General features: G+C 51.0%; 1 protein-coding gene across 1 annotated transcript in view; it reads left to right on the top strand.

Annotated features, from left to right (window-relative positions):
• MYRF (myelin regulatory factor) overlaps positions 1-26,483 on the top strand; it is a 100,275-nt gene that overhangs the window by 49,506 nt on the left and 24,286 nt on the right. Inside the window, exons 5-10 of the mRNA XM_024198366.1 lie at positions 12,461-12,752; positions 13,417-13,514; positions 13,951-14,074; positions 24,763-24,958; positions 25,742-25,818; positions 26,276-26,386. Of these exons, the coding sequence (XP_024054134.1) occupies positions 12,461-12,752; positions 13,417-13,514; positions 13,951-14,074; positions 24,763-24,958; positions 25,742-25,818; positions 26,276-26,386 (898 nt within the window). The remainder of the gene's footprint in view (positions 1-12,460; positions 12,753-13,416; positions 13,515-13,950; positions 14,075-24,762; positions 24,959-25,741; positions 25,819-26,275; positions 26,387-26,483) is intronic.

Here is a 26,483-nt window from a genome sequence, read left to right as displayed (position 1 = left end):
TGAAATCTTTATCAGACGGGAAAAACAGACGGCTGCAATACGTGGAGAGATTATCAGTTAGTAAATATTCCTAGACTTTCACCTATTGTTCTCCGGCTAGTCTTTGAAAGGGGGGGAGTGAGAGGGAATGGGAGAGGGGGAGGAAGTGCGGATCCACACACACACAGCGCGGAAGAGAGAGCCTCGTACCCAGGCAGGGTGTGAAATGGAGTCTGCGAGCCTCCGTTTGCTGGTGTCCATGGTGGGGGTGTAAAACAGAGCCAGGGTGCGCGCGCCTCCTGGAAATGAAGCCCAACTTGTGGAGACACTAATGAACTCGCTGTTTAGAGGTAAGTTCTTGCTGAGCCTTTTCCTGCCGTCCAAGGAACCCCTCTGGTCCAAGGGGGGCACCTGTCTGCTTCCCTTCTGCATAGGGCGGGGGGAACTCGGGGCCCCTCCCAGAGATGATTGTTTTTCCCCGGAAGGCGGGGTCAGGGCCATTCTGCCCCACTTGGCTTGGTGCGGGCTGAGGGAAGTGGGTGGATGTTGTTTGGTCCCAATGGCGACGCTCCCCATGCCTCGATGGCAGCACTGGCCGGGTGGGTGAGACGGTGGGAGGGGAAGGGAGCATGCCAGCTTCCCCACCTCCCCACAGTTGCACTCTTTTTCCAGGCTCCAACCCAGTCCATGCTGGGAACGGCTCCTTCTCTTTTCTCTATGGAAGAGGTCAAGAGTTCTGTTTATCTTACTAAAAAAATCCCTGGAATTCCTCCTGGCCCTTCCTTAAATATAACAAAGAGGCCGGGCTACTCACCGCAGGGAGGGCAGATTTCCCTCACTGCCAGAGCAGCAGCACCTTCGCCTCAAGAGAACAGAAGAAGAGGCGGCTACGGAGAACCCGTCTCGATAGGCTCGCTTTTTGTAAGAGAGGAATCAAACCCTTCAACCTCGTTTTGCCCTGGATTTGGCAGAGGCTGGGTCCTCAGTGAGACTATGGGGGCTGGTTTTGGTGCATGTTTCAGTAATTGACTTGGCCTCTTCCCCTGCTACGAGGTTAGAAGCATTTGAAAAACAGAGAGAACTGTTCCCTTGAGACGCAGAAGATAACATAAGGGCTGCCATACTGGATCACGCCAGATTCCATCTTCCCCAGTGTCCTGTCTCTGACCGTGGCCCATACCAGAGCTTCACGGAGATACAGAAGAGGGTAGTGATCCACCCCTGTCTTACACTCCCAGCTTCTGTTAGTCAGAGGCTTAGGGTTGCCTTGAGCATGGGGTTGTATCTCTCACCATTTCGGCTAATAGCCATTGGTGGTCTTATCCTCCATGAATTTATATAGTTCTTTTTTGAACCAGTTATACTTTTGGCTATCACAACATCCACTGGCAACAAATTCCACAAGCTTGTTGTGGGTCATGTGGAAAAAGTACTTCCTCTTGTTTGCGTTAAACCTGCTGCCTGTTAATTTCATTGGGTGACCCCTAGTTTTTGTATTGTGTGAAAGAGTAAATAACACTTCTCTGTTCATTTTTTCCACACCATTCATGATTTTACAGACCTCTATTGTATCCCCCTCAGTCATCTCTTTTCTAAGATGAACAGCCCTAATTCTTTTTAGTCTCTCTTCATATGGAAGCTGTTCCATACCCTTGATAATCTTTGTTGACCTTTTCAGAACCTTTTCCAGAACCAGAACTGGACACAGTATTTAAGGTGTGGACACACCGTGGATTTATATCGTGGTATTTTCTTTTTTATTTTCTATCCCTTTCCTAAAGGTTCCTAACATATTGTTAGGGGTTTTTCACTACTGTTGAGCAATGAGCAGAAGTTTTCAGAGAAATATCCATGGTGACTCCAAGATCTTTTTCTTGGGTGGTAACAACTAATTTAGAATCCATATATAGTTGGGATTATGTTTTTCCAGTGTGCGTTATTTTGCACTTATCAACACTGAATTTCATTTGCCATTTTATTGCCCAGTCACCCAGTTTTGTGAGATCCCTTTGTAACTCTTTTAGTCAGCTTTGGACTTAACTATCTTGAATAATTTTGTGTTGTCTCCATATTTTGCCACTTCACTGTTCACATCCCTTTCCAGATCTTAATGAATATGTTGAACAGCACGATCCTCAGTACAGGTCCTTGGGAGACCCTGCTGTTCACCTCTCTTCATTGTGAAAACTGACTATTCCTATCCTTTGTTTCCTATCTTTCAACCAGTTACTGATCCATAAAAGGACTTTCCCTCTTATCCCCTGGCTGCTTAGTTTCCTTAAGAGCCTTTGGTGAGGAACCTTGTCAAGAGCTTTCTGAAAATCCAAGTACACTATATCCACTGGATCTCCTTTCTCCATGTGTTTGTTTACACCCTCAAAGGATTCTAATAGATTGGTGAGGCATGATTTCCCTTTACAAAATTTGTGTTGACTTTTCCCCAACTTGTTGTATTCACCTGTGTGTTTGATAATTCTGTTCTTTAATATCGTTTCAACCAATTTACCCAGTACTGAAGTTACGCTCACTGGCCCGTAATTGCAGGGATCCCCTCTGGAGCCTTTTTAAAAAATTGACATTACATTAGCTATTTTCTAGGCATCTGAGATAGAGGCTGATTTCAGTGTAGAATGTAGGTTATATACGACAGTTCTGCAATTTCATATTTGAGACCCTTCAGAATTCTGAGGTGAATACCATTTGTTTAATTTATCAATTAATTAATGTTTAATTTATCAATTTGTTCTAAAATCTCTTCTACTGACGTATCAATTTGGGACAGCACTTCAGATTTGCTACCCACATCACAGCTATTCTTTTTGGGAATCTCCCCCACCACATCCTCTCCAGTGAAGACTGGTGCAAAGAATTCATTTATCTTCTCAGAGTGCTCCTTTAACACCTTTGTCATCTAGTGGCCCCACTGGCAGGCTTCCTGCTTCGGGTGTACTTAACACAAATGTTATTGTTAGTTTTTGCATCTTCAGCAAGTTGCTTCTCAAATCCTTTCTTGGTCTGCTGTATTATACTTTTACATTTTACTTGCCAGCATTTGTGCTCCTTCCTATTTTTCTCGTTAGGATTTGACTTGCAAATCTTAAAAGAACCTTTTTGTCTGTAAATGCCATCATTACTCTTCTGTTCAGCCATGATGGGATTCTTTTGGTCCTCCTAATGTCCATTTTTAAAATTTGGGAGTAGACTTTTAATCTGAGCCTCTATTATGGTATTTTTAAGTAGCCTACGTGCTGCTTGCAGGCATTCTACCCTTGTGACTGCCCTTTTTAATTTCCATCTAACTAGTGTCACCAGTCTTGTATAGTTCCCCATCTAAAGTTAAATGTGACTGGGGTGGGGCTTTTTTATGTTTTCCCCCCCTACAAGGAGGTTAAATTTAATTCACTGCGGTCACTATTACCAAGCGGTTCAGTTATATTCACCTTTTGGACCAGAGCCTGTGCTCCACTTAGGACTAAATCAAGAACTCTTGTGGGTTCCAGGACTAACAGCTCCACAATAGAGCCCAGAGGTTCTGCTCTCCTGGGATATGGCTGGAATAGCACATACACCATATCTGGCTCCATATTCCCCCTCCGATGCTTTGTCAGTGGTGTGATTTACCCCCGTTAGTGCCACACTGCCAGCGTCAGACCTTCTGACTTAACCACACCACAAAGACCGGAGTGGTTCCAATGGGCTATCTCAATAGCTATCAAGCTGTGCTCCTCAGAGCACTTCCAGGGGGGTTATGGAGCTTCTCTCACAATCGGGAAACATCTCCTTGTCTCCAAGTGTTGATCCAGCCCAGGACTCTTCTGGGGTTTCCAGAGGCTTTGTCAGTTAACTGGACTGAAAAACACCTAGCCCGTCCCTGCACTGCTGGGCCATGCTGTTCTTTGTCAGGGGTTTCATTGGTGTAAATTCAGTAACTATGGGCATCAAAATTGGAGGGGGAGAGGCGCAAGCTGCAGAGTGACCTGGCAGGATTGGAACCAGGTGCGGGTAGGTGTGGGGAAGGCAGCAAGGGGAGATTCAGAACTAGTCAGTGTAAAGCCCTGCACCCCAGTAGAGGCAGTAAACAGCGCAGATACACTGTGTAATGGGATGTAACCAGTCACCTCACCCATCACATGGAAGTGAATTCAGTGTCCTTTGTCCCTTCACTCCTGCCTACTGTCCCTTTTCCTTGCATCCTAGCCCTGTGGCTTTGGGACATGGGCAACCAGGAGCCTGGTCCCCCATTGGAGCTCGATTTTTAGGAAGTGACCAAAATATGGGAAAGTTTGTGACCCTCTGATCGTCCGAAGGACATTTCTAATCATCCTCTTTTTCTTCCTCCCCTCTGGGGCAGTGACAGGGAAATGGGCCATGCTCAGACACCCCTCTGATGCAGCCACAAGGTAACATCTTGGTTTATAACAATACAAGTCCCTCCAGTGCTGCTGCAGAGACCCCTTGTGCGCAGCCTCCGTGGAACACACTGATATCACATGCGTAGAAAATCTTGTGCTGATACGAAAACCTGTCTGAAGGAAAAGGGTCCGGTTTGGTGACACACAAGCCTCCCCTCTCCCTAGGCTCTCTCTCCATGGAAGGGTGCTGGGCAGCTCAGTTAATTTTGCCAGACCTCCCTGATTCCTATTAAAAAAGTTTTGGACTCGTCAGGCAATGCCATGCAAAGGGCCTGACCAGTTCCCAGGCCTGGTCTCTCCCCATTGCAAGTTGCCTGGACTTTGCTCCATTCTGCCACCAGGGAGCCCTCTGGTGCTCAAGCCTCATTTCCCCCTAATGTTAGGAGTTGAGAGGTGCTTGGACCTCATCTGGCCCCTAGCCAGAAGTGGCCTCTCTAGCTCTTGTGAGCAATCTCCATTCCCTTCTCAGGTGCCCGGTGGCAGCATGGAGATGTGGAGGGGCAGTGCTGCAGGGAGGGGAGGGGGGCATGTATCAAATGAGCTTGCGAATCTTACCCTGACCTATAACACAGACTGGGTCTGCTAGCAACTCCTTCCGTGTCACAGTTAGAGCCCTCGTCTCCTTGCCTCTTCTCACTGAGCGATCCCCAGCAGGGCAGTACCCGTCTGCCTCACTCACATCTAGTACCTTCTGCGATTCCCACGTCATCTGTTGATGACCAACGCTTTGCTTCTCTGCTGGTGTCATGGAAGAATCCCCTATTCTGGCTGGCCCGAAGCCCAGTGTGAGTGAATCCTTAGGCTGGCCTTGTGCAGGTTCCGTGTGCGGGCAGGTGGGGCCAGCTGCTTCTGGTCAGCCAGGAATGCCGTGTCCCTGCTGCCCATATCCTCCTCCTTTTTTCTCCACGGGGGGTGCAGGGAACCTCTCTCTGCATTTGAAACACCTGCAAACTGCCCCCTTCTCCACGTCCCAGTGTTGGGTGCTGGGATCCAGTCATTCCCTTGTGCAGGAAGAGCATAGTACCCCCTGAGAGATCTGAAATCACAGACTAATGCACCCTACGTTCCCCAAACACACCCTATTGCTAAGTTAGGCAGAAGCCTGTGTAAACAGACAAGGTTTGCCTTGCGTCTGGGTCAGCGGACTCCGGTTTTGTTGGGTTACGGGGAGAAAGCGAATTTGAGTTGAGAGAGCGACACACTTCTCTCAGACGTGGAAATCTAGGGCCTGTTTGCTCGAGGGCCTCAGCTGAGCTCAGCCCTGCTAGTGGTGTAATGAGGCAGGAGGTCAGGGCCCACAAGCAGGGTTTGTGGTGATTTCCTCCAACCTGGAAAACCCAGGTGTGTGGGGTTTTGTGTGTGTGTGTGTGTGTGTTGTTTTTTTCCCCATGAAAGAAAAATCAATCCCAACTCACCTCCTGGAAAACCCCAGGAAAACCCACGGCAGTTTTATGAAGAAGTGAGGCACCAAACACAGACTCTGTGATTTGCTTCATAAGCATGTTTAGCAGTCAACACGTAAAGGCAGGCTATGCCCAGATTGAAAGCCTACTGTTCTGTAAATAGAATACAGCATCCAACCCCCCATCTGCCAGCTGGGTAGGCCTGCCATTCCATTCCAACTGCCTGTAGCTCCCGATACGCTTTTACCGATGTATTTGCTTTCTCAGCGCCTAGCTTATTATGAAGTCTTGACCAAAGCAATCTGAATATGCTAAACACATGCTCTGGCAGGGCTGCGCTGGTTGGATTGGAGTTTGCAGGTCTTTTCAAAATGGATAATAATCTGAATTCCATTATTTTGCATCCACATGTTCCCACCATGTTGACGCAATGAACTGCAGCGCAACCGCCTTCGCAAACATAAATTTAGGGGAGTAATCTGGATCTTCAGCTGTAAATACTAAAAGGGAAAGGAAGGGACTCAATATGACGTTCCATCACCTAATACTAAGCAATAATGCCTAGCTCTTATCTAGCCCGTTTTGTGGGTAGATCTCACAGTAGTTTACAAAGGAGGTCAGCGTCATTATCCCCATTTTACAAATGGGGAAACAGAGGCACGAAGTGAGTTGCCCAAGGTTACCCAATAGGCCGATGGCCGAGCTGGGAATAGCATGCAGGTCTCCTGATCCTCATTCTAGTGCTCTATCTGCTAGGCCCCACTGCCTCCCATACCTCTATGCTTCAAGCCTTCTTTTTCCTGTTCTGGGCTTGCCTGATGAGCCTATGTATCTGGGATCAGTCACTTTGGCTAAGTATCCAAAATGTTCCATAGCTTCTCGGACTTGCTTTTCAGTTTTGTCCTAGTGTGGTTTCAGTTCTTCGTTATTTAGATCAAGCTAGATTTTCCTGAATGGCAGCGGTAGTCTCGTCTGCCTGTATTCTATCAAATTCCACTTAAACCTTATTGAGTTGCTTTTGCGAGCCTAGTGCCTCTCTGTAGAATCCCGTGTGCAAACGGCATGAGATGCTTTGATCTAAGTCCTGCTCTTGCTCAGCATACAAACTATAATCGTTATAGTTGGATGCAAATGTAACATAGGGAGAGAGCCTCAGATAGCATAACTTGGTGGCGCACCACTGAAGTCAGAGGAACTGCACAGATTTCCACCAGCTGACAGTCTGGCCTGCGGGGTTCTGAGCCTTCTGCCAAGAATCATAGGGAAGCTGAGGCATCAGTCCCCCGTTTCCAGTCAGCCAGCTGTGAGGATGCTGGCAGTTGCAGGACAATGTGTGAACTTCCACTCTGTGCTTTCGGTGTTACTTATTTCCCAAAGAGGTTTAATTAGTGTGCTGAACACCCCATGTCTGCATCTGACCAGTTCTAGCATCATGTTGTTTTATTTTCATTGTCTGAGCACATGGTAGAGTGTTCCTGGTCATACTTTGTTCTCCATCCTTGCACAGCATCCTCAACAACTTGGATACCATATTCTTTGGTTTTCTTCTCAGTTGAAGAAGCAAGAGAATTAAGCCAGAACACAGGTTTGCCTGTGTATATATACTTGTAGCCCTTAACAGACCATTTCTCGAGTTTGACCACCTTGCATTAATGTCAGTGTTGATTCTTTTAGTTCTTCCTCTGTTTCTTCTTCTACTTCTCATAATGCAGGAGTTTAAATCTTTCTGGAGGAGGAGTATCCATGGGGCAAGAGTTTCAATCATTTATTTAAATTGATTGCTTTGTGCTGCAAAGAGGATGGTGAGGGTAGCTCTCAGGTGGTCTTCAGTTGTAGCCCCATGCAGAGCGCATGGCAGCAATCCGTTCTGGAAGCGAGCAAGGCGCTGAAGATTGTAGCAAGGTCCCGTCTAAGAAATGGCTGCAATTTTCCTGCCACAGAAGAACCTGGGAATCCAGGAACAACCAAAGGGCCAGTAATACCTTTCAACTGCAAACTTCTGTGACAAAAGGTGGACGTGCCCCCTCGCTAATGGGGACAGTTCCTAACCATATTATTTGGTCATTTCCACTAGCCAGTGAGCAATGTCTCCATTTTATACAGTTTGTGCTGCCTAGGGATCACCTTCCTTCAAGCCCCCGTCACGGCCAAGTCCAGGGAAAGCACAGGCACCCCTATATTCAAATGCGATTATAAAGTGATGCCTGTCATTCACATAACACTACTGCCACTGCTCACCATGTCTCCAGTATCCTCGCATATCCGCTGCTCAGGAGGGATGCATGATTGGGGTGTGGTGGGGGAACCCTTGATTAGCAGGGAAACTGTGAGCAAGATCATCAATGTAGGCAGCTGGTATTGTGTTCTGTGTATTTACCCTTCTGGTGTTTGAGCCTTTGGAGTTCATGGAGTTCAAGTTTTCAAACTTTTCTCGGCAACCACAAGAACTAGAAATCTACCTTTTGTTTACAATGAAAGCTGCGACTTTCACATCTTCACAGGATGCCAGGATCTGGGGCTTTAAGAAGATCATCAAATATCACTTGACTTGCAATTCAGAGTTGGCAACACTGCTTCAACCTCAAGCTGAAGTATGTAGTGCCGCTCCTTAATATTCAAGTATTATTGTTACCTAGTATCATATCAGTAATTCAGGTTAAGGATAGAGAGCTCCAATCAAAACCCTGATCCAAATGTCGTATCTGGGACCCAAATCCAGTTACGATTTATTTAATTCCTAGACCTTTCTTCCAGATATTTACTATTTTCTGGCACCAAAAAATGACCCCTGGGGCTAAAATTTCTCATGCCTTTTCTCATCTCCCATGTGAATTTTTTTTGCAGGGTGGCGTTGGGGCCTCCAGAGATTCATGTGTGAAAAAGAATGGGTTTCAGCAGCTCACAGTTGTTCCCAATACTTCTGTTTTGCTCTCAGATGCCTTCAAAGTGGCTTCATGTTAGAAACTTCCACCTTTCCTTGGGCCTTATTTCTTAATGTATTGCACTGGGAGTCATTTGACTTAGGATCAGTCCAGCTGAATGTTTGAAGCCTAGGGACGCTATTCTTTCTAACAGGGTAAGGGCCTGCTGCTGCAAACAAGTACTACCGGACTGTGAGGAGTCCCATTAACTTCAGTGAGACTGCTTGCATGTAGTGTACTGGGTAGGGAGTGTTTGCAGGTTAAGGTGTAAGGCCTTGATCTTGCCAGGAGCTCCATGTGGACACAGGGTTTTGCTTGTGTGGAATTTGTTGCTGGATCGGGGCCTGTGGTGGGGGCAGTTAGTTTGCATACACCCTCAGATGCCGCTTGTTAAACATTTATTTTGATGGCAACACAGTCAAATAAATCCAGATAGTGGCTTCATTTCAATATCTGATCCCACATATAGAAGTGGGGAGTAGGAGTGTGTATTTGAATCTCCCTTGTTTATTTAAATGTGAGGATCAAAGTCCTCTCTGTGTGTAAAAATGTATATTAGTGAATTAAATGCACACACACAAAAATCTCTCCGCTATTGCACCACTGAGGTTGAGATTTCCAACACTTAGCAGTCAGGTTGGGCCAGCCTATGTTGTTGTGTTGTTATGTCTTTCTCCAGTCAGCCCCTACCTGCGGCTCCCCTCCCCAGCGGCTCAGAGAGGGTCGCTCCCATGGCAAGTGTTGGTGTCAGTGGAAATGAGAGAAGCCCAGGCTGGGAGGCGGCATGGCTAGGAGAGGAGGCTGCGGTGGTGGTGGCAATGACTGGAGGACGTGGGTGGGGCACGGAGAGGGAGAGGTTGGAGCTGTGGTGCAGGCCGGGGTTACAGGCTGGCTCATGGCTGCGGGATAAAGGGGCAGTGAGGGAGCAGGGAGTTGCTGATACAGGAACTGAGGAAGGATTGTCCAGTGATTACGTTACTAGCCTTGGACCGGAGAGACCCAGGTTCAATTCCCTGCTCTGCCCCAGACTTCCTGTGAGGCCGTGAGGAAGCCCCTTAGTGCCTCAGTTCCCCAGCTGTAGCCGGGCTCTCTCAGAGGGGCCCCGGCCACTTCCAGCTTTTGAGGCCCCTAGCCGTAATAAAAAGAAAAAATGACGACACATGGTCTAATCTTGTGCCATCAGAACCGATATATTTTTATTAATATTTATGAACATTTTAAACTCTTTAATGTGACAAAATCTAGATCAGTTAACGAAAAAATTATGTGCATAAAAACAAGTTGCAAAACTTATCAAATGACAAAAAATTAACAAGTGTCTAAATTTGAGGCCCCCTTTGAGCTTGAGGCCCAGGCCAAATGGCCCTCCTGTCGTTCCCCCCCCCCCCCCCGGTTGGCCCTGGCTGTAACATGGGGATAGCAGCATTTACCTGCATCTCGGGGGGGGGGGGAGGAGGGTTGATGCTAAGTACCCTGAAGCTTGTGAGGTGCTCAGATCCTGCAGTGTTGGGGGCCAGAGAAGTACCTATGATAGGCAGGAGTTGGGCAGGGCTGGTGCAACGAGGGGACTAGTCTGGGCTTGCAGGGTGGTGCTGCAGGCATGGCGGGGGCTGGTGCTGGGGGCACAGCAAGTGAGATTTCCCCTGTCTTATTTCCTGTGCAGCTTCTGAGTGTGCTCACAAAATCCTCGGCTGCGGCGAGACAGTGTGTGTGCTGTGACCGCTGCTTATCAGGCTGTCTGTACGCGTCTCACTGTTACCTGACGCGCCCTCCTGCTGCTCGTCTCTTGTCTTATATTGTCAGCTCTTTGGGGAGGGGCAGTCCCTTGGCTCTGGATATGCACAGTGCCTAGTATGACGGGGCTGTTACAACCCTCATGAGCTCTCCCAGCTGGACGCTCCCCAGGCTGCTCTTAGCTTTCTGGGCTTGGGCAGAGTTCAGCCACGCTGTCTCTCAGGTTCTGGGCTTCTAGGCACGTGCTGCAGGGGCAGACCCCTTGTCCGACACCCCTTGTGACCACGCGGTCCCATTGCATAGGCCCTGGAACTAGTGCTGGCTCATCCAAGCCTCCCCAGTAGCTGCTGCGTGCTCCCCAAGTTCCGCCAGAGCACGACCCTCTGATTTCTTTGAGGGCTCCGTGGCAGCGTAAGCAGGTAACACGCAGACGCTGCAAAGGAGTTTCTAAGCACACACACTCTTTTCGCATAGACAAGATAGATACAGATCTCTAGAAAAATAAAACCTGCATGCAAATCCCTCCCTTGCCACTCTGAGAACCCTTTGGGTCTTGGACAGACCTTTCCGGGGTCCCTGGTCCTCCCGCTCAGCCGTCAGGGTCTAGTGCGTCTCCCTCTCTAAAGATGGCGGTCTGTGAGGGAGCCACACTTTTGTAAAGCTGCAGTCCCCTTCGACAGGTGACCCCGTCAAGTCCCTTGTCAGGTGATCCATTGCTTGGTTACCAGCTCACCTGGAAGGACTGGATATCTGTGAGCTCATTGGTCGAGGTGCTTGCATTTCAACAGGTGATCCTCCGGATTAACAACTCCTGATCTCTCTGCATTGTTTGCCCTGTGGCTTGCAATTCCAGGCCAAGATAGAGGCACAAAGACATCAGGGAAGGATGGGTCCTTCTCACGACCAAAGTGACATTTGTAGTGTGCCATAGAGACAGACAGACATAAGCTAAATCATCACAGGGGCCCCGATTCCTGATGCTACAGCAGTCCAGCTAAATACTAACTCTGCCCCATTGCACCTACGTATCCAGGCATTAGTGACTTGTGTGCTGGGAGTTACTGGGAGCTTGAACTCTGAACATCCTGATTGTGTCGTTTGAACCTTAGCTGTAATGTAGTGTCAGCCTCCTATTACACACGGACTAGATCCGATGTGAGCCCTTTGGGAGCCTTGCTAACTGTGGGTGTGGGGCATTCTGCTCATCCGGCTCCCTCAACCCCCTTTCCAAATCACAGGGCCCAAAGCCTCACCACGCTGCTGAGTTTATAAAGGAAAAGTAGCTGGAACTCTCCTTACAAACTGGAAATCCCCAGCCATTCCCGTGGGACACCTGGGCCTCCAAACAAGCAGGAGATGGGAGGAGAAATACAGTCCCAGAATTGCCTGCACAGTTACCCACACCAGAGTAGACTCATTTGGGAGAGGTGGGCTAGGGGCCCAACTCTGCTGGGGCAGGGGGTAGGCAGGTGGGGATGCTGGAGGGGGGTATCTGCGGCGGGGGTACTCACTGGAGGTGGGGAGGCAGTGTCGCTCTGTGTCACAGTGGCAGGGCGGCTGGCACAAGCCCAGGACCCCGCGCTAGCTGTCACTCAGTGCCTCCCTGCGGGACCCTCACCCCACAGCTGGGAACCGGGACCTGGGTGGGCGGGATCCGGCCGTTGTGGCTTACAGGGGAATGGACCAATCAGCTGCCGCTGCAAGGGAGGCTCTTTCTGAGCTGCAAAAACCCTGGACATTGCCTGTTGCTTTTCAAATCCTCCCACCCCAGACATAGGGCGGAGGCTCGAAAAAGAGGCTGTGTCCGGAAACCCCGGCCATATGGTAACCCAGCTTGGGGAAGTGGGGGGAGTTTGCGGGAACATGATGTAATCTGCCGTGGGTGGGTTTGGACTCCCCTGGGACTGGGGAGGGGCGGGTGGTTGAGTGGGGAGGGAGGGGTGGACTCAGGACAGATTGTGTTTGGCCTTGTACGTGGGGTTCTAATGAATCCATTATATTTTCTTTGAAGAGCCTCACCTCCTCCGGACCATGACCCCCGAGAACATGTGCCACATGACCCCACCTTCCCGGCTGGAGCACCCTCCCCCGCCTCCCCACCTTCAGGGTCCCCCACCACCTCCGCTGCATCCACACCAGCAGCAGCACAACCCCCACTATCCCAGTATGCAGCGGGACATGTTCATGAAGCCTGAGCCGCTGATGCCGCCGTATGTCATCGGGCAGGGCATGTCCCCAGGCGATCTCCACCACGCCCAGCAGTCACAGATGCTTCACCAGCTCCTGCAGCAGCATGGAGCAGAGTAAGAGCGTTGGGGAGGGACAGGGAGAACCGAGGGGGATGTTTGTATCCCAGAGGAGGTGCGGGGGTGGGGCATGGCGGTAATGGGGCGGTGGGGTGGGGAATGGAGGAGGTGCAGAGGTGGGGCATGGTGGTAAAGGGGCGGTGGGGTGGGGAGTGGAGGAGGTGCAGGGGTGGGGCATGGCGGTAAGAGGGGGGGGCGATAATGACACTGAAAAGTAATGGGTCTCCCTATGCTGAGATTACAGAGTCTTTAATTTTTAAACGTTTGAACTAGACATTTGCCTTCACTTGAGTCCCTGCTCCCGCCCCCATAGAATCGCAGAATATCAGGGTTGGAAGGGACCTCAGGAGGTCATCTAGTCTAACCCCCTGCTCAAAGCAGGACCAAGCCCCAGACAGATTTTTGCCCCAGATCCCTAAATGGCCCCCTCAAGGATTGAACTCACAACCCTGGGTTTAGCAGGCCAATGATCAAACCACTGAGCTATCCCTCCCCCTTATTTTAAAAAATCTTCCCCAGCCCCAAGCCCAAATCCCGCTCCTGCCTTTGGGGCCCATCAGTTCCCCGCTCGCTGTTCCCTTGGTGGAGGTTGAGCAGCTGCCCTGCTTTCCTGCTCGCTGCCTTGCAGCTCAGGGTTTCCTGTCCCGGTTGGTCTCCGCAGCCTCCCAGTTCACCCAGCCAAGAAGAGGAAACACTCAGAGTCGCCCCCCAACACACTCAACGCACAGATGCTCAACGGGATGATAAAGCAGGAGCCAGGTATGGGGTCTGTGCCACTCAACCCTGACAGAGTCCAAACGCCTCCCTGGCACCAGCAGGGGGCACTCTCACCAGGTATGTGCTCTTCGTCCCCTCCTCCCACAACATTACCCAACACCTCCCTGGCACCAGCAGGGGGAGCTCTCCCCAGGTGGGGTGCACGGGAGAGGAGCCTGCAGGACAGAGTGAGACTGGAAGTGTCCCCCCAGATAAGCAAGTGAGAGAGTTGTTCCCAGAGCTGATAGTGCGGAGGGTGGACGCTCTCCCCTTGGCCCTGGGCTGGGGCACAGGGTGCACTGATAGCGCAGTCAGGACATGGGTCCCGGGCTGAGCGAGTGCAGAGTGGAAGTATCTCCCTTGTACCAGCAGGGGGAGCTCTTGCCTGGTCAGGGACCTCACGGAAATGATTTCAGTAAATATTTCCCCATGGCTGCAGGGCTAATTCAAGACAACGACAGCTTGAACGGCTCGTACCTGGATCCCAACTACCAGTCCATAAAGTGGCAGCCGCATCAGCAGAACAAGTGGGTGACTCTCTACGATGCCAACTACAAGGAGCTGTGAGTAACTGACCAGTACCCCAGAGATACAGCCACACTCACGTCTACCCCACCAGCCCTTTGTCCTCCCCTAGCCCAAGAGTCGGCGGGGGGGGTGGCAGCGCTGTGCTGGAATCCCTGGGATCCTGTGTCGGTCTCCATTATAACCTGCCCAGGGGAAAGTTAATTCTCTGCAAGCGTGAAATGCTGGCCGGCCCCAGGAACAGAGCTGTGTGTGAGCGTCTGATTGTACCATCCAAGGCATGTCTGGCTACTGCCATCTCCTTGCGTTACTCAGAACACATGCTTAGCAGGAGCCTGTGATACTAAACCCAGCCCGTCTAAGGGTCTCTTTGGATCAGAGGGGCCTCTGCCCCCAGCTTCAGGCTCATCCACCGCCCTGGATTTTTAAAATGAACATTAACTCTCCTGTAAAGGCGTGAGACGTGGCTCATCAAAAGAGACCCTGAGCAGGAGTGTGGAGAAGTGGGCCACTGGCCCCTGCTGCCCACAAGCTTGGAGAGAGCTGGGGAGTAGCGACAGAGGGAAGGGAAACAGGCAGAGGGGGAGTGGGGAGAGAAAGGCAGAGGGTAAGTCTGCACTGGAGGTGGAATTCGCAGTTCGGGCAGACGTACCCAGGCCAGCTTTGATCCAGTCGGCACACTATGAACAGAAGCGTAGCTGCAGCGGTGCGAGCGGCAGGAGGGACTAGCTGCCCAAGTAAGTACCTCGCTTTCAGACGGGCTTGTAGTCAGGGTGGCTAGGTCCTTGCGCAGCCGTGGCTACGCTGCTACGTTCAGTGCACCAACTGGATTAGAGCTAGCATGTGTAGGTCTGCCTGAGTAGGAAATTACACCTCCAGCTCCAGTGTAGACTTACCCAGAGAGAGCTGGACAGGGAGCGGGAGGAAGAGGAAGAGAGATGGGGTGGGAAAGGGTAGGAGGCTAGGAGAGAGAGCGGAGATGTGGGGGAAGACCAAGAGGCTGAGGTGGAGTTGAGGGGTGCAGAGAAATGCTGCGAGGTGGAGGGAAGGGCTGGGAGCTGAGGTGGAGGGAACAAGTGCGCACAGCTCACAGGGTGAGAAAGATGAATGTTCAGGAAGAAATTGCTGCGAATCCTCCCCACATTCCGGAAAGGTGACTGAAAACTGGCAAGCAGCAGTCTGGATTCCAGGAACGGCTAGTCCCGTAAACACCCCTTACTCCTCCTCAGTTTCCACACCGCCAGTTTCTGGGGCCTTATTTTGGGGCTCGGGGGAGGGGCTTTGTTGTGCGAGATACCAACTAAAATGAGAAAATGGTCAGGCTTCGTCAGAACGACGTTCAGAGAAAAGGCCAAGGACTCCTGGCAGGGCCAGCTATGGGAGCAGGGAAGGGCGTGAGACTTAGGGAGGTTGCCTCAGATGGCAGAGCATGTGGCCAGCCGGTTCCAAGTCCCTGACGAGTGTGTAACAACACTGCCTACCGCTGAGGCTTTCAGTGAATTAAGCCTGATATTACAGCTGGGGAAAGTGAGGCACAGAGACATGACGTGACTTGCCCCAATCACAGGATGAGCTTGTGGCAGATCTGGGAACAGAATCCAGCTGGGCTGACTCCCAGGCCTTTGCCTTAGCGACAAGGCCGTCCTTCCTCTCATGCAAAATTAACCTGCTTCTGGAAGGACAAACCTGTTTGGCCCAGTGGCATGTGGGCAGCCAGAGGGGTCACAAAAAGGGAGCAGGCCCAGGCCACGAGGAGTGAAAGGAGAGCTGATCCTTAGAAGGCAGACCCAAGCCATCTCTCACAGCTCGGCCATTTGGGAAAGCCCCAGCCAGGAGCCCACTGCAGCAGTGCTAGAATGAGAAGGGGGCTTTGACCTCTGCAAAGCTCTCAGAGCTTCTTGTGTACCAGCTCCAGAGCTAAATGAGGTGCTTTGGTCCAAACTGGAGGAGAATTGCAGCAGAGAGGTGGGTTCATGTATGACTGGTTCTGTACTAGGTGTTTCATTCTCCAGAAGAAGCCAGAGGGTTTTCAGCTCCAATCTCAGCCCTAGGGAGCCGAATTGTGGGATCAAAGTCTCATCCTTTTCTTACTCTTGCCCTTCACGTGGGGCCCAGCAGGGGAGAGTGGGGAGTGAGTGCAGACCTGCAAGAGGCCTGTTTTCATAGCCCCACAGGAAATTGCTCAGGTTCCCAGCCCCTGGCTGCATTTCTCACCAGCCCCATTGACTGTCTGGTGGGGGCGAGAAGCTCAGTCTCCCAGAGCATTTGGATGACTGGGCTGTCAAAGGCAGCTCTCCTTAGCAGATACCTCCACCACATGTGTAAGGATGGAGAACCAGCTTCCACATCAGCAAAGGTTTACCCGGAGCTGAGCTGTGCACAGACATGGCGGTAATATCCTCACCGTAAGAGTCGGTCTTTAATGGGCTCGAACTGCAGCCTGCTCACAGCCCCTCTGCAGGAGTATTTCTCAGGCTTTTGGGAGTTCTGACTGCCAGGCAGCCCCTGTTCTTTTTGCTCTGCTTCAGATGAAGCCAGTCCAGTTGTTCCCAGCAGGATGAAGAGATGAGAATATTCAGTAGATCAGCCTCCACGCCTAGCAGAGTCCTTAACGTGTCAGAACTCGATTTATTCATTTATTTTTAAGCTGATAAAATGTATCCAACCTGTGGGCAAGTGCACAGTGTTTAATGTGGCACTATAACTCGATCTGGCAAAGCCACAACCAAATGACTCTCCCCCCACTCCCCTCGTGCACACACTAAACTACTGACCACCTCACACCTCGCGGAAGGCAGGAGACAAGAGATGGGTCTCGCATTGTGTCCCAAAGACCATCATGCTTAGGGTCCATTGGCCCTGGACATTGAAATCTGATGGACCGTGGATTGTGGAACTCGTAACAGAGTACATCTGTGCTGACTGAGGATACCTCCTGGTCTGGTTGTGAGGCCTGTATGGAGAAATCTGTTACTGGGCTCTGGTCAGACTCCAACAGGGCTTTGCATATAAATTCACCAGAACTACTGGCTGTCTGAACTGCCTTCATGTACTTCGTCCATCTACTGAGCTGTGGAAGAGCAATGCTCAGGACAAACCATCAAGTACGTTCTCATTGGAACAAACGGGCGTGTGTCCCCAAGTCCTTTGGCTAAGGGTGAACAGACCATGGATATCTTGCATGTCTCACAAATCCACCTGACAGTAGCATTCTGAGGCCAAATTCTGAGTGTCAGTGAGTTGAGCGGAGTAGCAGAAGAGGTTCACCAGTGGCAGCGATGCCAAGGAGCAGCAAACATTTAGCAATGGGATTTGTCTGTCACTCCTCGCTACAGGAAAATGACCTGGTTTGCATACAGATGTCTGAGCTGGCTGTCAGAGGGGGTCAGGACGTGGCTGTAGGTCTGCTCTGTGCCTTTCCCCTGTGTCATTGCTTTGCAGATTCTTCCTTAGAGAACTAGTTGCATTTCAGTTGATGACCCCATCTGCTGGGAGGTGGGATTTGAAGACACGTGCATTATTTCTCCCTCAGGGACCTGCAGCGGTTGAGGAAGATAGCGACCAGCACCAAAAGGTGGAAGAACTGTGCCAGTGTTTGTTCCTTGACAAGGCTTCATGCCTCGGATTTTGACCATTGCCGTCATCCTGGGATCAGGCTTGTTCCAGCTCTAAGCCAGGAGCATTCAATCCCAGTTAACAGTTGTCTCTGCTTTATATAGTGAGCCGGAAGCCAGCAGTGCCAGTCATCTGCTGGTTGTTGTGAACTTGGTAGAAGCATTGGGGGGGGGGGAGGGTGAAGTCATCTTCCATGAGCCATTCAGGTGCTTGCCTGGCAGTAGTCTACCGGGCTGGTTACGCTGGATGTCTCTTTGCTGCTCCAATCCTGTGAGCTGGGGTTCGTCTTGGAACAAGACTTTTCTGTTGGCCATTGCCTTGGCTAGATGAGTGGGGGAGCTCGGTGCAGGCCAGCTCTGCTGTTGGACAAGATACTGATACTCTGCTGTGCTGAGACAAGACAGCTTCTCTGCCTCTAAAGGGGCCTAAAGCTTCAGGTGGATTTTGAGATGAACATGGCGACTGTTCGTCTGTAGATTCCTCCAGGCAGAGCTGGATCATCATCCGGTGGATGCCACTGCCACTGTCCCAGCAGGACTGAGTCCCTTTATAGCAGGCTAAAAACAAACTCTGTCAATCAAATAGGGGCACCATGTCTCAGAACCTGGGTCAGCTGAATCAGGCTTGCAGGGCTATAAAACGGCAGTGTAGTCGTTTGGGTTCGGGCTGGTGCCCGGGCTCTGAGACCCTCCCCACTTGTGATGTCTCAGAGCCTGGGCTCCAGCCCGAGTCTGAATGTCTGCACTGAAATTTTATAGCTCCACACCCCGAGCCTGCCGAGAGCCCAAGTCAGCTGACCCGGGCCAGCCATGGCTGTGCCGCACATCTTTTATCACATGTAGACGTATCGTTAGAGATCTGAATTACTCCACTCTGTTTAAAAGACCACCTTTCCCTTTTTAATGAGGCAAGGTTGCTTAAGTTTAGGGTGGCCGGTGTAAAGGGCAGGGGACTTCCCATTTTAATGGAGCATATTGTAAAGGGCCAAGTGTCCCTGATTTGGGAGGAATGGGTGGAACGGACTGGTGTCCTGGATTTGAAGGGAGGTGCTTGAGAAATGTATGTCTCAACTTGAAGGGCCTGTGTCTCTGAGTTAGGTGGGATGGGCTGAGGGATGGGCCAGTATCTCTGATTTATTTTATTGCTAATAGATTTACATATTTAACATTGGCTTATCACACCCGTCTTGTGGTATCAAACCCATTGAGCCTTCTAAAGGGTTAGCTGGTTTCCAACAACAAAGCTGAGGAGGTTTGGAACAAGGCAGTTGCTTAATTTACTCTGGGGAAAAGGGGTAATTCATCTATTTGACAGGGCACGTTGATGAATCCCAGAGGGCCCACTCTCCTCCCCTCTCACTGTTTGTTTACAGTTTGAGGTGAGGCAGCTGGCCAGGGGCAGCCTGGAGCTGAACAGAAACCTTTTCATGCTGAGGCCAGTGCATCCATACTCTGGCTTGGAAGCAGAGCTGGTGTGTTCCTCCAGTTACTCCTCCCATTGTACTGGTTGGTGCTCCCCAGGCCTCCATCCTGTGGAGTCAGCTGAAGCTCACTGCTTTGAGCTTTGCTTGGGCTCTAGACAGTAGAGTCCCTACTGCTAGATGATGTGTCTTAGGTGAATTCCCCTGCGCAGATGGCACTGTATATCTCAAAATAATCCCTCCTGGCTGGCTACCAATGGCAGGATAATCTTGGGTAAGTGAACCTCCAATGGCAGGATAATCTCTATGTAAATCCCAGTTGGCCATTGGTTGATCACTGAGATCTTGGTAGTCGCACTATGTGTCGCGAGCGTGTCTCTCTTGGGTGGGTGCCATGGTTTGAGCAGGTCTCTGTGGTGGCGTTAGTGGAGTAGGTGTTGGATGGATGCTGTGTGATTTGATTCAGACTGTGGAGGTTGGCTGAAGGTCCCGTTATGCTGTTTAGCAACAGATTCCTGTCCCTTAGCCTGGCATTTATACTCGGGAAGAGGAGAAATCAGAAAGCTTATCAAATGTTCTTCAGACATTTAACTCTTGTGCATAGAGGGTGGGTACAGAGAGAGAGAAGGGAGGGCAGATATGGGGAGAACATGTTTGGAAAGGGAAAGAAACTGATCGTATGTAATGACCCCATTCCTGCCTCTGACGCTCCACCTGTTCTCAGCCACAAATACAATTAAATATTTCCTACGTCCTTCTTTCTCCTCTCTGTCTTTATCACACCTTTCCTTACACCCCTTCTCCTTTCCTCCTCTTTTCATCTTGAGTGCGGCTGGGTTCCCCTTGTAACTTGCTGGTTCCTTTGAGTCTCAATGGCAGACACTGGCTTTGGGGAGTTCATAACCTTTCACCTTCACTCAGCATTAGGAGAAATCACCTCACCTCCAAGCCTGAGCTTCTGAAACCTGTGTTAATCTACTTTTCATCAGTGGAGGCCTTTTGGCTAAAATAATCCATTTGACCCTAGACCTCCTATTCCCGGGAGTTTGCCCTCTGACCTTCCCACTCTCACTGGAAAAAATTAGTGTGGCTTTGGCTGCGGCCTGTGTTTTGATTGGCAAGTCAATGAATAATCTTCATTCTCGCTCTCAGTAGCGGGGCCTGGCACACAAGGTCATTTATCCCCCAATGCCAAATTGGCAGCAAACATGCATCAAAGATGGAACCATCCAGCAGACACACTTAAAACCCAAGAAATGTATGTTAATTATCCCCACGGCCCAGAGTGCTGGACTTTTGTAGGCCAGCGCTTCATGAGGTGTAATTCTGGATGCCAGTGACATCAAAGGCGGTGAGTTGAAACTTGAGTGAGACAGAACTTCCAAGGGGATACAGCACCCATCCGGCAGGAGGCTAGAGATGGTGTTTTTGCTGTTACAGAATGGATTTTTTAACAGTGGGGGTAAATAATTACTGGAGCAATTTACCAAGGGAGGTGGTAGATTCTCCATGCTTTAAATCAGGATTGGATGTGTCCTGCTAACAGAGCTCAACCAGGAGTTGGGGGCTTGACACAGGGATCAGGCTAGATGATCAGAATGGTCCCGTCTGGTTTCAAAAGCTCTGAAATGGAATTTCCACATTAGACCCTGGATGTTTGCAGAGGATTGTTGCCCATGGAGATGACATCACTCACAGCCAATCAGAAAGCTCTGTCTGTTGGCGCTATGGGGAATTGAAGTATGGGGAATCGTGTTCATCTGGGCAGTGTGTTCTGGGAGGCAGAGGAGGGGGGACCCTCCAAGGGGTTTGTTCAGTGTGTGTGCACATGTGTGTTGGGCAGCCATCAGCCCGAATGGACGTTAACCAGAACACATTTGGGAGGCTCCTGCTGGTTTTGTGAACCCCTCCCCCTCCTCCTCACTCTCTGTGTCTCTCACTACTGCAGCTGGCGCCTGGTTCTCCCTTGGTACACCAGCGGCACATGCAGACCACTGCCCTGGTACCCTACGGAGGCAGTGAGGTTGTGGCCCGGGGGATGAGCAGAGTAGACTGTGCACTTGCTGAAGGTGCAGCGATAGTGTAGGGTGGGAGTGGGTGAATTGTGTTTCTGTGCAAAGTGGGGGAATGTGTGTCGGGGTGAGAGCGGTTGTTAGGGGCGGGAGAGTCTGTGTGTGTGTGTGTATGTGTACGCGCACACAGTTGGTACAGGGACCAGGGCCTGAGGAGCCCAGACCACATGCTCTCAGGGACCCGTTCACGAGGGACCAAGGGGAATGAACAGCAGCAAGACATGGACCAAATGACAGAGCTTGAGGAAGAGGAGAGACCTAACTTAGGGGGCAGATAATCACACTTCTGCCTGCTGCAGGGTTTTCACACCTTCCTCTGAAGCATCTAATGCTGCCACTGTCAGAGACGGGCCAGGTCTTGGGTCTGATCCACGACGGGCAATTCGTACGTTGCTGTGAGAGAGGAACCCATGAGAGCCGATGCAGGAGTTTAGTGGGAAGAAATGGAAGGCAAAAATGAAGCTCTGAAGCTGTGAGGAAGGGGCAAGAGCGAGAGAGGGAAATTCCTCTCATTCTTTCTGGCTAAGGTAGCGCTCTCCACTTCCAGCGTCTGCTTTTTGTTCAGGTCACATCTCAGGCAGCCCAGGGTCCCTCTGCTGCTCCAAGGAAGAAATAAATGGTTACTCATGGAGCTGTCCCGGCTTCACTCGCCAGAGCCTGAATCACCAGGAAGATGTCATTCAACATTAACCCATTCACCACTGGGGAGTCCAAAAAACACAGCCCATGGGGGTGGTGTGTTTCTACTGGCAGAATGGTGGGAGGCCAGTGAGGGGATGTGACTCGTGTGGGGAACCAGGACAGTGAGAAGCAGCGGGAGCAGGAACTGGCTGGCAAATGAACTTTGGGATGACATGGAGCTGGGTGATGCTTCTAAAAGAGGGATCCAACTTACTGTTTTTGTTGATGCTTTATGCTGCTGTTGTTGTTCTGATCCAGTTTGTGACACTGGAGTTTAATTGAGAGTCTTGACTGGCTGATGGGAGACCTAGCAGTTACCAATCATTTGGGAAACAATCAAGAATCTGTAGGAGATTGCAAGTTGGGAGCTGAGGGCTGCACTTGCTACTTGCCAGAAGTCCTGAGGCTGCGCTTACTCAGCAGTAAATGAAGCAGATGGCAGTGACCCTCATCAGAAGGCCGTGTGGTCTGCGAGGCCCTGTGGCCATGTCAAGAGCATAGGACTGGGAGTTGGGACACTTGGTGTCCAACCCCAACCCTGTTACTCTATGACCTTAGGTCAGTCATCCATCCTCCGTACCTCACTTCCCCATCTGTTAAATGGGGATAATGATACTGGTAATCATAAAATAAATGAAAACGATTACCCTTCTCATCAGGGTGGAAGTGCAGCCCATACAGCCGATGATATGAAAGCATGTGTGAAAGATCCTTGCATTAAACCTTGAATAAGTGCATCCTCGCATATCTTCTGTCACCCGGGCGTGATCCAGGTGCTTTTGCAAGTATGGAAATGCCCAGCGGGCAGCACAGATCAGGACGGGGCACTGCATACTGGGACCTGTAGTCTTTGTGGGCCACGTTGCAGTGTTAAGGATGAAGAGGGTCATGTTGGAGAATTTCCTGGACCATGTTTCACCCGCTGGCTGCTGTTCAGCTATCACTCGGGGAACCCCATCTTCCAGGGAACCCACACATCTTGCCCTGGATTAGTTGTGTATCTTGTGGGTAGCTTAGGGGAATGAATTATCTTTTGATCCCAGAAGAGAGGGGCTCCTTTTAGGCCAGCCAGGTAGTTGTGGCATTGAATTGACTAGGCCTGTGGGAAGACACATGTATAAAAGGGAGTGACCCTCTCCTGCATTTACCCCTGCCTACAAAGTCTGTCTGGTCTAATAGTCTGATGGAGCTGTAAGTCTTTCTGTCAGTGGCTGTTCTGCCCTCCCAGTCACTCTTCTCTGACACTCAGACCTTTTGAAGCTCTGTTGTTCATTCTAAAAATTAAGACCTGGGAGGAGAGGAAGATGGCACGGTTTTTTCTTTGGCGGAAGGATGCCCCGTACTTTTTAATGCCTAGTGTGAAAAATGAGTCCTGGCACCTGTAATTATGTGCAGATTTTCATAAATAAAAAACGATGATGCTCCCCGTGATTTGAAAATTGAGGAGAGGGGGGAAAAAGATTGGATTTTGGTCTCCCAGTTGAAATGCTGAGTGACTGACTGGCTTGAGGGTGTTTCCTTTCCCACCTGTGCCAGGCAGGCAGCGCCCTCCAGAGGGGCCCTAGCCCAGATTGCAGGCCAGGGATCTTGGGAGGTGGGAGAAAGGGGGACTTGGTGCGAATACCACATATTTTCGCTGTTCCCGTGGTAACCAGCCCATTAAGGAGATACAGATTAAACCTCCCCAGCTGGTGCGTGTGTTTCTTTTCTGTAGCCCAAGTTTCCCCTCCCAGCCGGGACGTGCCATGGTGGGAGCTGGAGGCTGTTAGCAGCAGCAGCAGCAGGTGGTTCTGATTTCCCCAGGAATCCGGCTGCTTGGGGCGGGTACAGCCTGGCAGCAAGGCCAGGATGGGTCACTTGGAGAACGGAACCTGATGAGGGATCTCATCAGTCTCTCTGAAAGATCCTGTTCAGGAGAGAAACCCCCAAAGAATGTCCAGTGGCCCCCCCCCCCACATCCCTATCCCCATCCCTGCGTGGTTTCCTAGGTCAGCCTGATCCACCAGCACCGCCCCCTGTCCTGAGGAGCAGAATTCAGAAATCAGATCCCAGACGTTAAGCAGGGCTGGACCTGGGGGGTGAGAGGATGGGAGACCTCCAAGGGCAAGGCAGGGGTAGCAGGATGTGCTCACTCAGCGTGGAGCTCTCTCTTCCCTCTGAATCGGTATGAAGTCAGTGCTCCAATGTGTGGCGCAAGGAGGGGCTGTGTGATTGGACGGGATGCCTCTCTGTCGCCCAGTCGTTATGAAAGATTCTGTGGCACCTTGTATAAGAGCTGGGAGTGCCCCTGGCGGCCTGAGCGAATTCCAAGTCAAATAACTATATTCCCTTTCAATCCGGAACCATTCTGCCAGCCTAAAATCCCCCCTGCAGCTTCCATTGGCTATGGGATTCTCTTACGCTCTTTTCCCTAAGCGGCTGCATAGAGCGGCTGTGCACAGTTAAACAGCTGCTTTTGTTTGAACCCAGAACTAGCTATGGCACAATCCTATCAAGCACATTGGAATCCTTGGATAAATTACACTGTAAACCAGAAGTTCGCAGAAAGGGGTCTTGGGGTCACTGGTGACCCATGAAGCAGAGAGCCTGCTGGTGATCTGCACAGAGGTGGGCTAGTCACACGATCCTGGCTCCTCCTCCCAGTTTCCAGCTACTGAACTGCATTCAAAGACAACTAAAAATACATACAGTACTTCCCTATTGTGACTTTCCCACACTAGCCGTTCTTATAGTTGCCAGGGGGATGTTGTTTGGTTGTAAACATGAGGAGAACTGGCCTGTGTGATCATTAATGAGATGAGAAGTGTCCATGAAACACTCTGTCTGTTTATGCTGCCCCCCCGCTTCTCCCCCTATAAATGATCAGACCCCGCAGAGATATCAGTGTTTGTCCTTCAGTCTAACACATGCTGCCTTTTCCCCCTACCTCGGTGCACAGCCCCCCACCCACGTACCGGGTGGATGCGGACAAAGGCTTCAACTTCTCCGTGGGCGACGATGCCTTCGTGTGCCAGAAGAAGAATCACTTCCAGGTCACGGTCTACATCGGCATGATCGGAGATCCCAAGTACGTGAAGACTCCTGAGGGCCTGAAGCCCCTCGACTGCTTCTACCTGAAGCTGCATGGAGTGAAGGCAAGTTCTGGGGGAAGGGGGAGAACCCCGCAAGAGCTGAAGGCCATTTCAGGGTGCATGTGCGAGCGTGTGTGTCAGTGTCCGTAGGCCCACAGGCAGTGTGTGTGGCTGTGGGTGTTACCGTGTGTATGATCTTGTCAGTCTCTGGGTAGGAATGATGAGCATTATATCACTGTGTACTGTTTGCGGGTGAGTGCGCGTGTGGGTCCATGAGTGGAGTCTGTGTAGGGGAGCCAACATGTGTGATACAAGCATATGTGATCCGGCCTGCGTGTGTGGGAATCACAAGTTTTGCGTGACCAGGACGTTACCTAAAGGAAGGATAGGAGCCTTGTGCCATAGCCCCATCTGCTGGGTGAAGTCTAGTCATGAGAGAACAGGCAGTAAAGAGGGTTCCCCTGGGCAATCTCTTAGGGCTCTGTATGTGTGTACGTACATCAGTGCCTGTACATTTGAGTCTGTGTGTGAGGAGCAGGGAAGAGGCCGTCTGGCCCCGTCGGTGCAGACAACTCCTGCCCTCTCTTAAAGCTGGAGAAGAGGAGGGGGTAAGGGGACAAAGTAAATCTGGCCTTTTCTGAGCAGGGGTTATGGTGCCAGTGAGACAAATTCCCAGGGGGTAATTATGGGTGCCCAGACGCCGGGGTGATTGGCACTGTTGATGTACTGTGGGTAAGTGGCCGGATAGATTGTCCTTGGGACAATTGTGGCTTGGGAAAAGGGGCTGAGAGAGGAGAAAGCCATGCTGTTCCACTCTCTGTAATGTTCCTGGATCTTTCCCTTCAGTTAGAGGCCTTGAACCAATCGATCAACATAGAGCAGTCACAGTCTGACCGCAGCAAACGGCCCTTCAACCCTGTCACGTGAGTACTGCCCAGGACGTGGCGGCCTGAACGTGGGGACCCTGTCACAGGAGAGCCACCCAAGGAGAGGGGAGATTGAGGGACCCTGGTATGAGGACCCCTGAGGGTAGGAGGGCAGAGTAGGGCGAGGGGGTACTACGGGGAGCTGGCATGGAGGGCTCAGGCGGGTAGTGTATCTAAAGTGTTCTCTCTCTCTCTCTGTCTCCTTCACTTCCCAAAACAATGACTCCTCTCCCCTCCACGCCCAGAGCTCAACTAACCTGTGGTGGGTCCCCCTGACTCCCGGAGCCTGATCTGAGGCATTTTGGCAGCACCCTCTGAAGTGAGGGAGAGGTGGGAGTTCCCTAGATGATTGCAGCCGGGGGCTGATCTTCCCACATGAGGGGAAATGGCCGTTTTCTGTGCGACCTCCTTTCCAGCTCTGTGTCCTCAGTGGCTCCTCTGCTTCCCCCTCCAGGGTCAACCTGCCTCCGGAGCAGGTCACAAAGGTCACCGTGGGGCGGCTGCATTTCAGCGAGACCACGGCTAATAACATGAGGAAGAAGGGCAAGCCCAACCCTGACCAGAGGTATGGAGCAGCATGTTCCCGCCGAGCCTGCAACGGGGGTTTGGCGGGGCTGCGTACGTGGGACTCAGGGAGGCCAAACTGGGGAGCAGACTGCTGC

The sequence above is a fragment of the Terrapene carolina genome, unplaced genomic scaffold (assembly GCF_002925995.2).
Source record: "Terrapene carolina triunguis isolate 2854851 unplaced genomic scaffold, T_m_triunguis-2.0 Scaffold90, whole genome shotgun sequence".
NCBI classification, from domain to species: Eukaryota; Metazoa; Chordata; order Testudines; family Emydidae; genus Terrapene; species Terrapene triunguis.
This window is presented reverse-complemented; position numbering and strand designations above follow the sequence as displayed.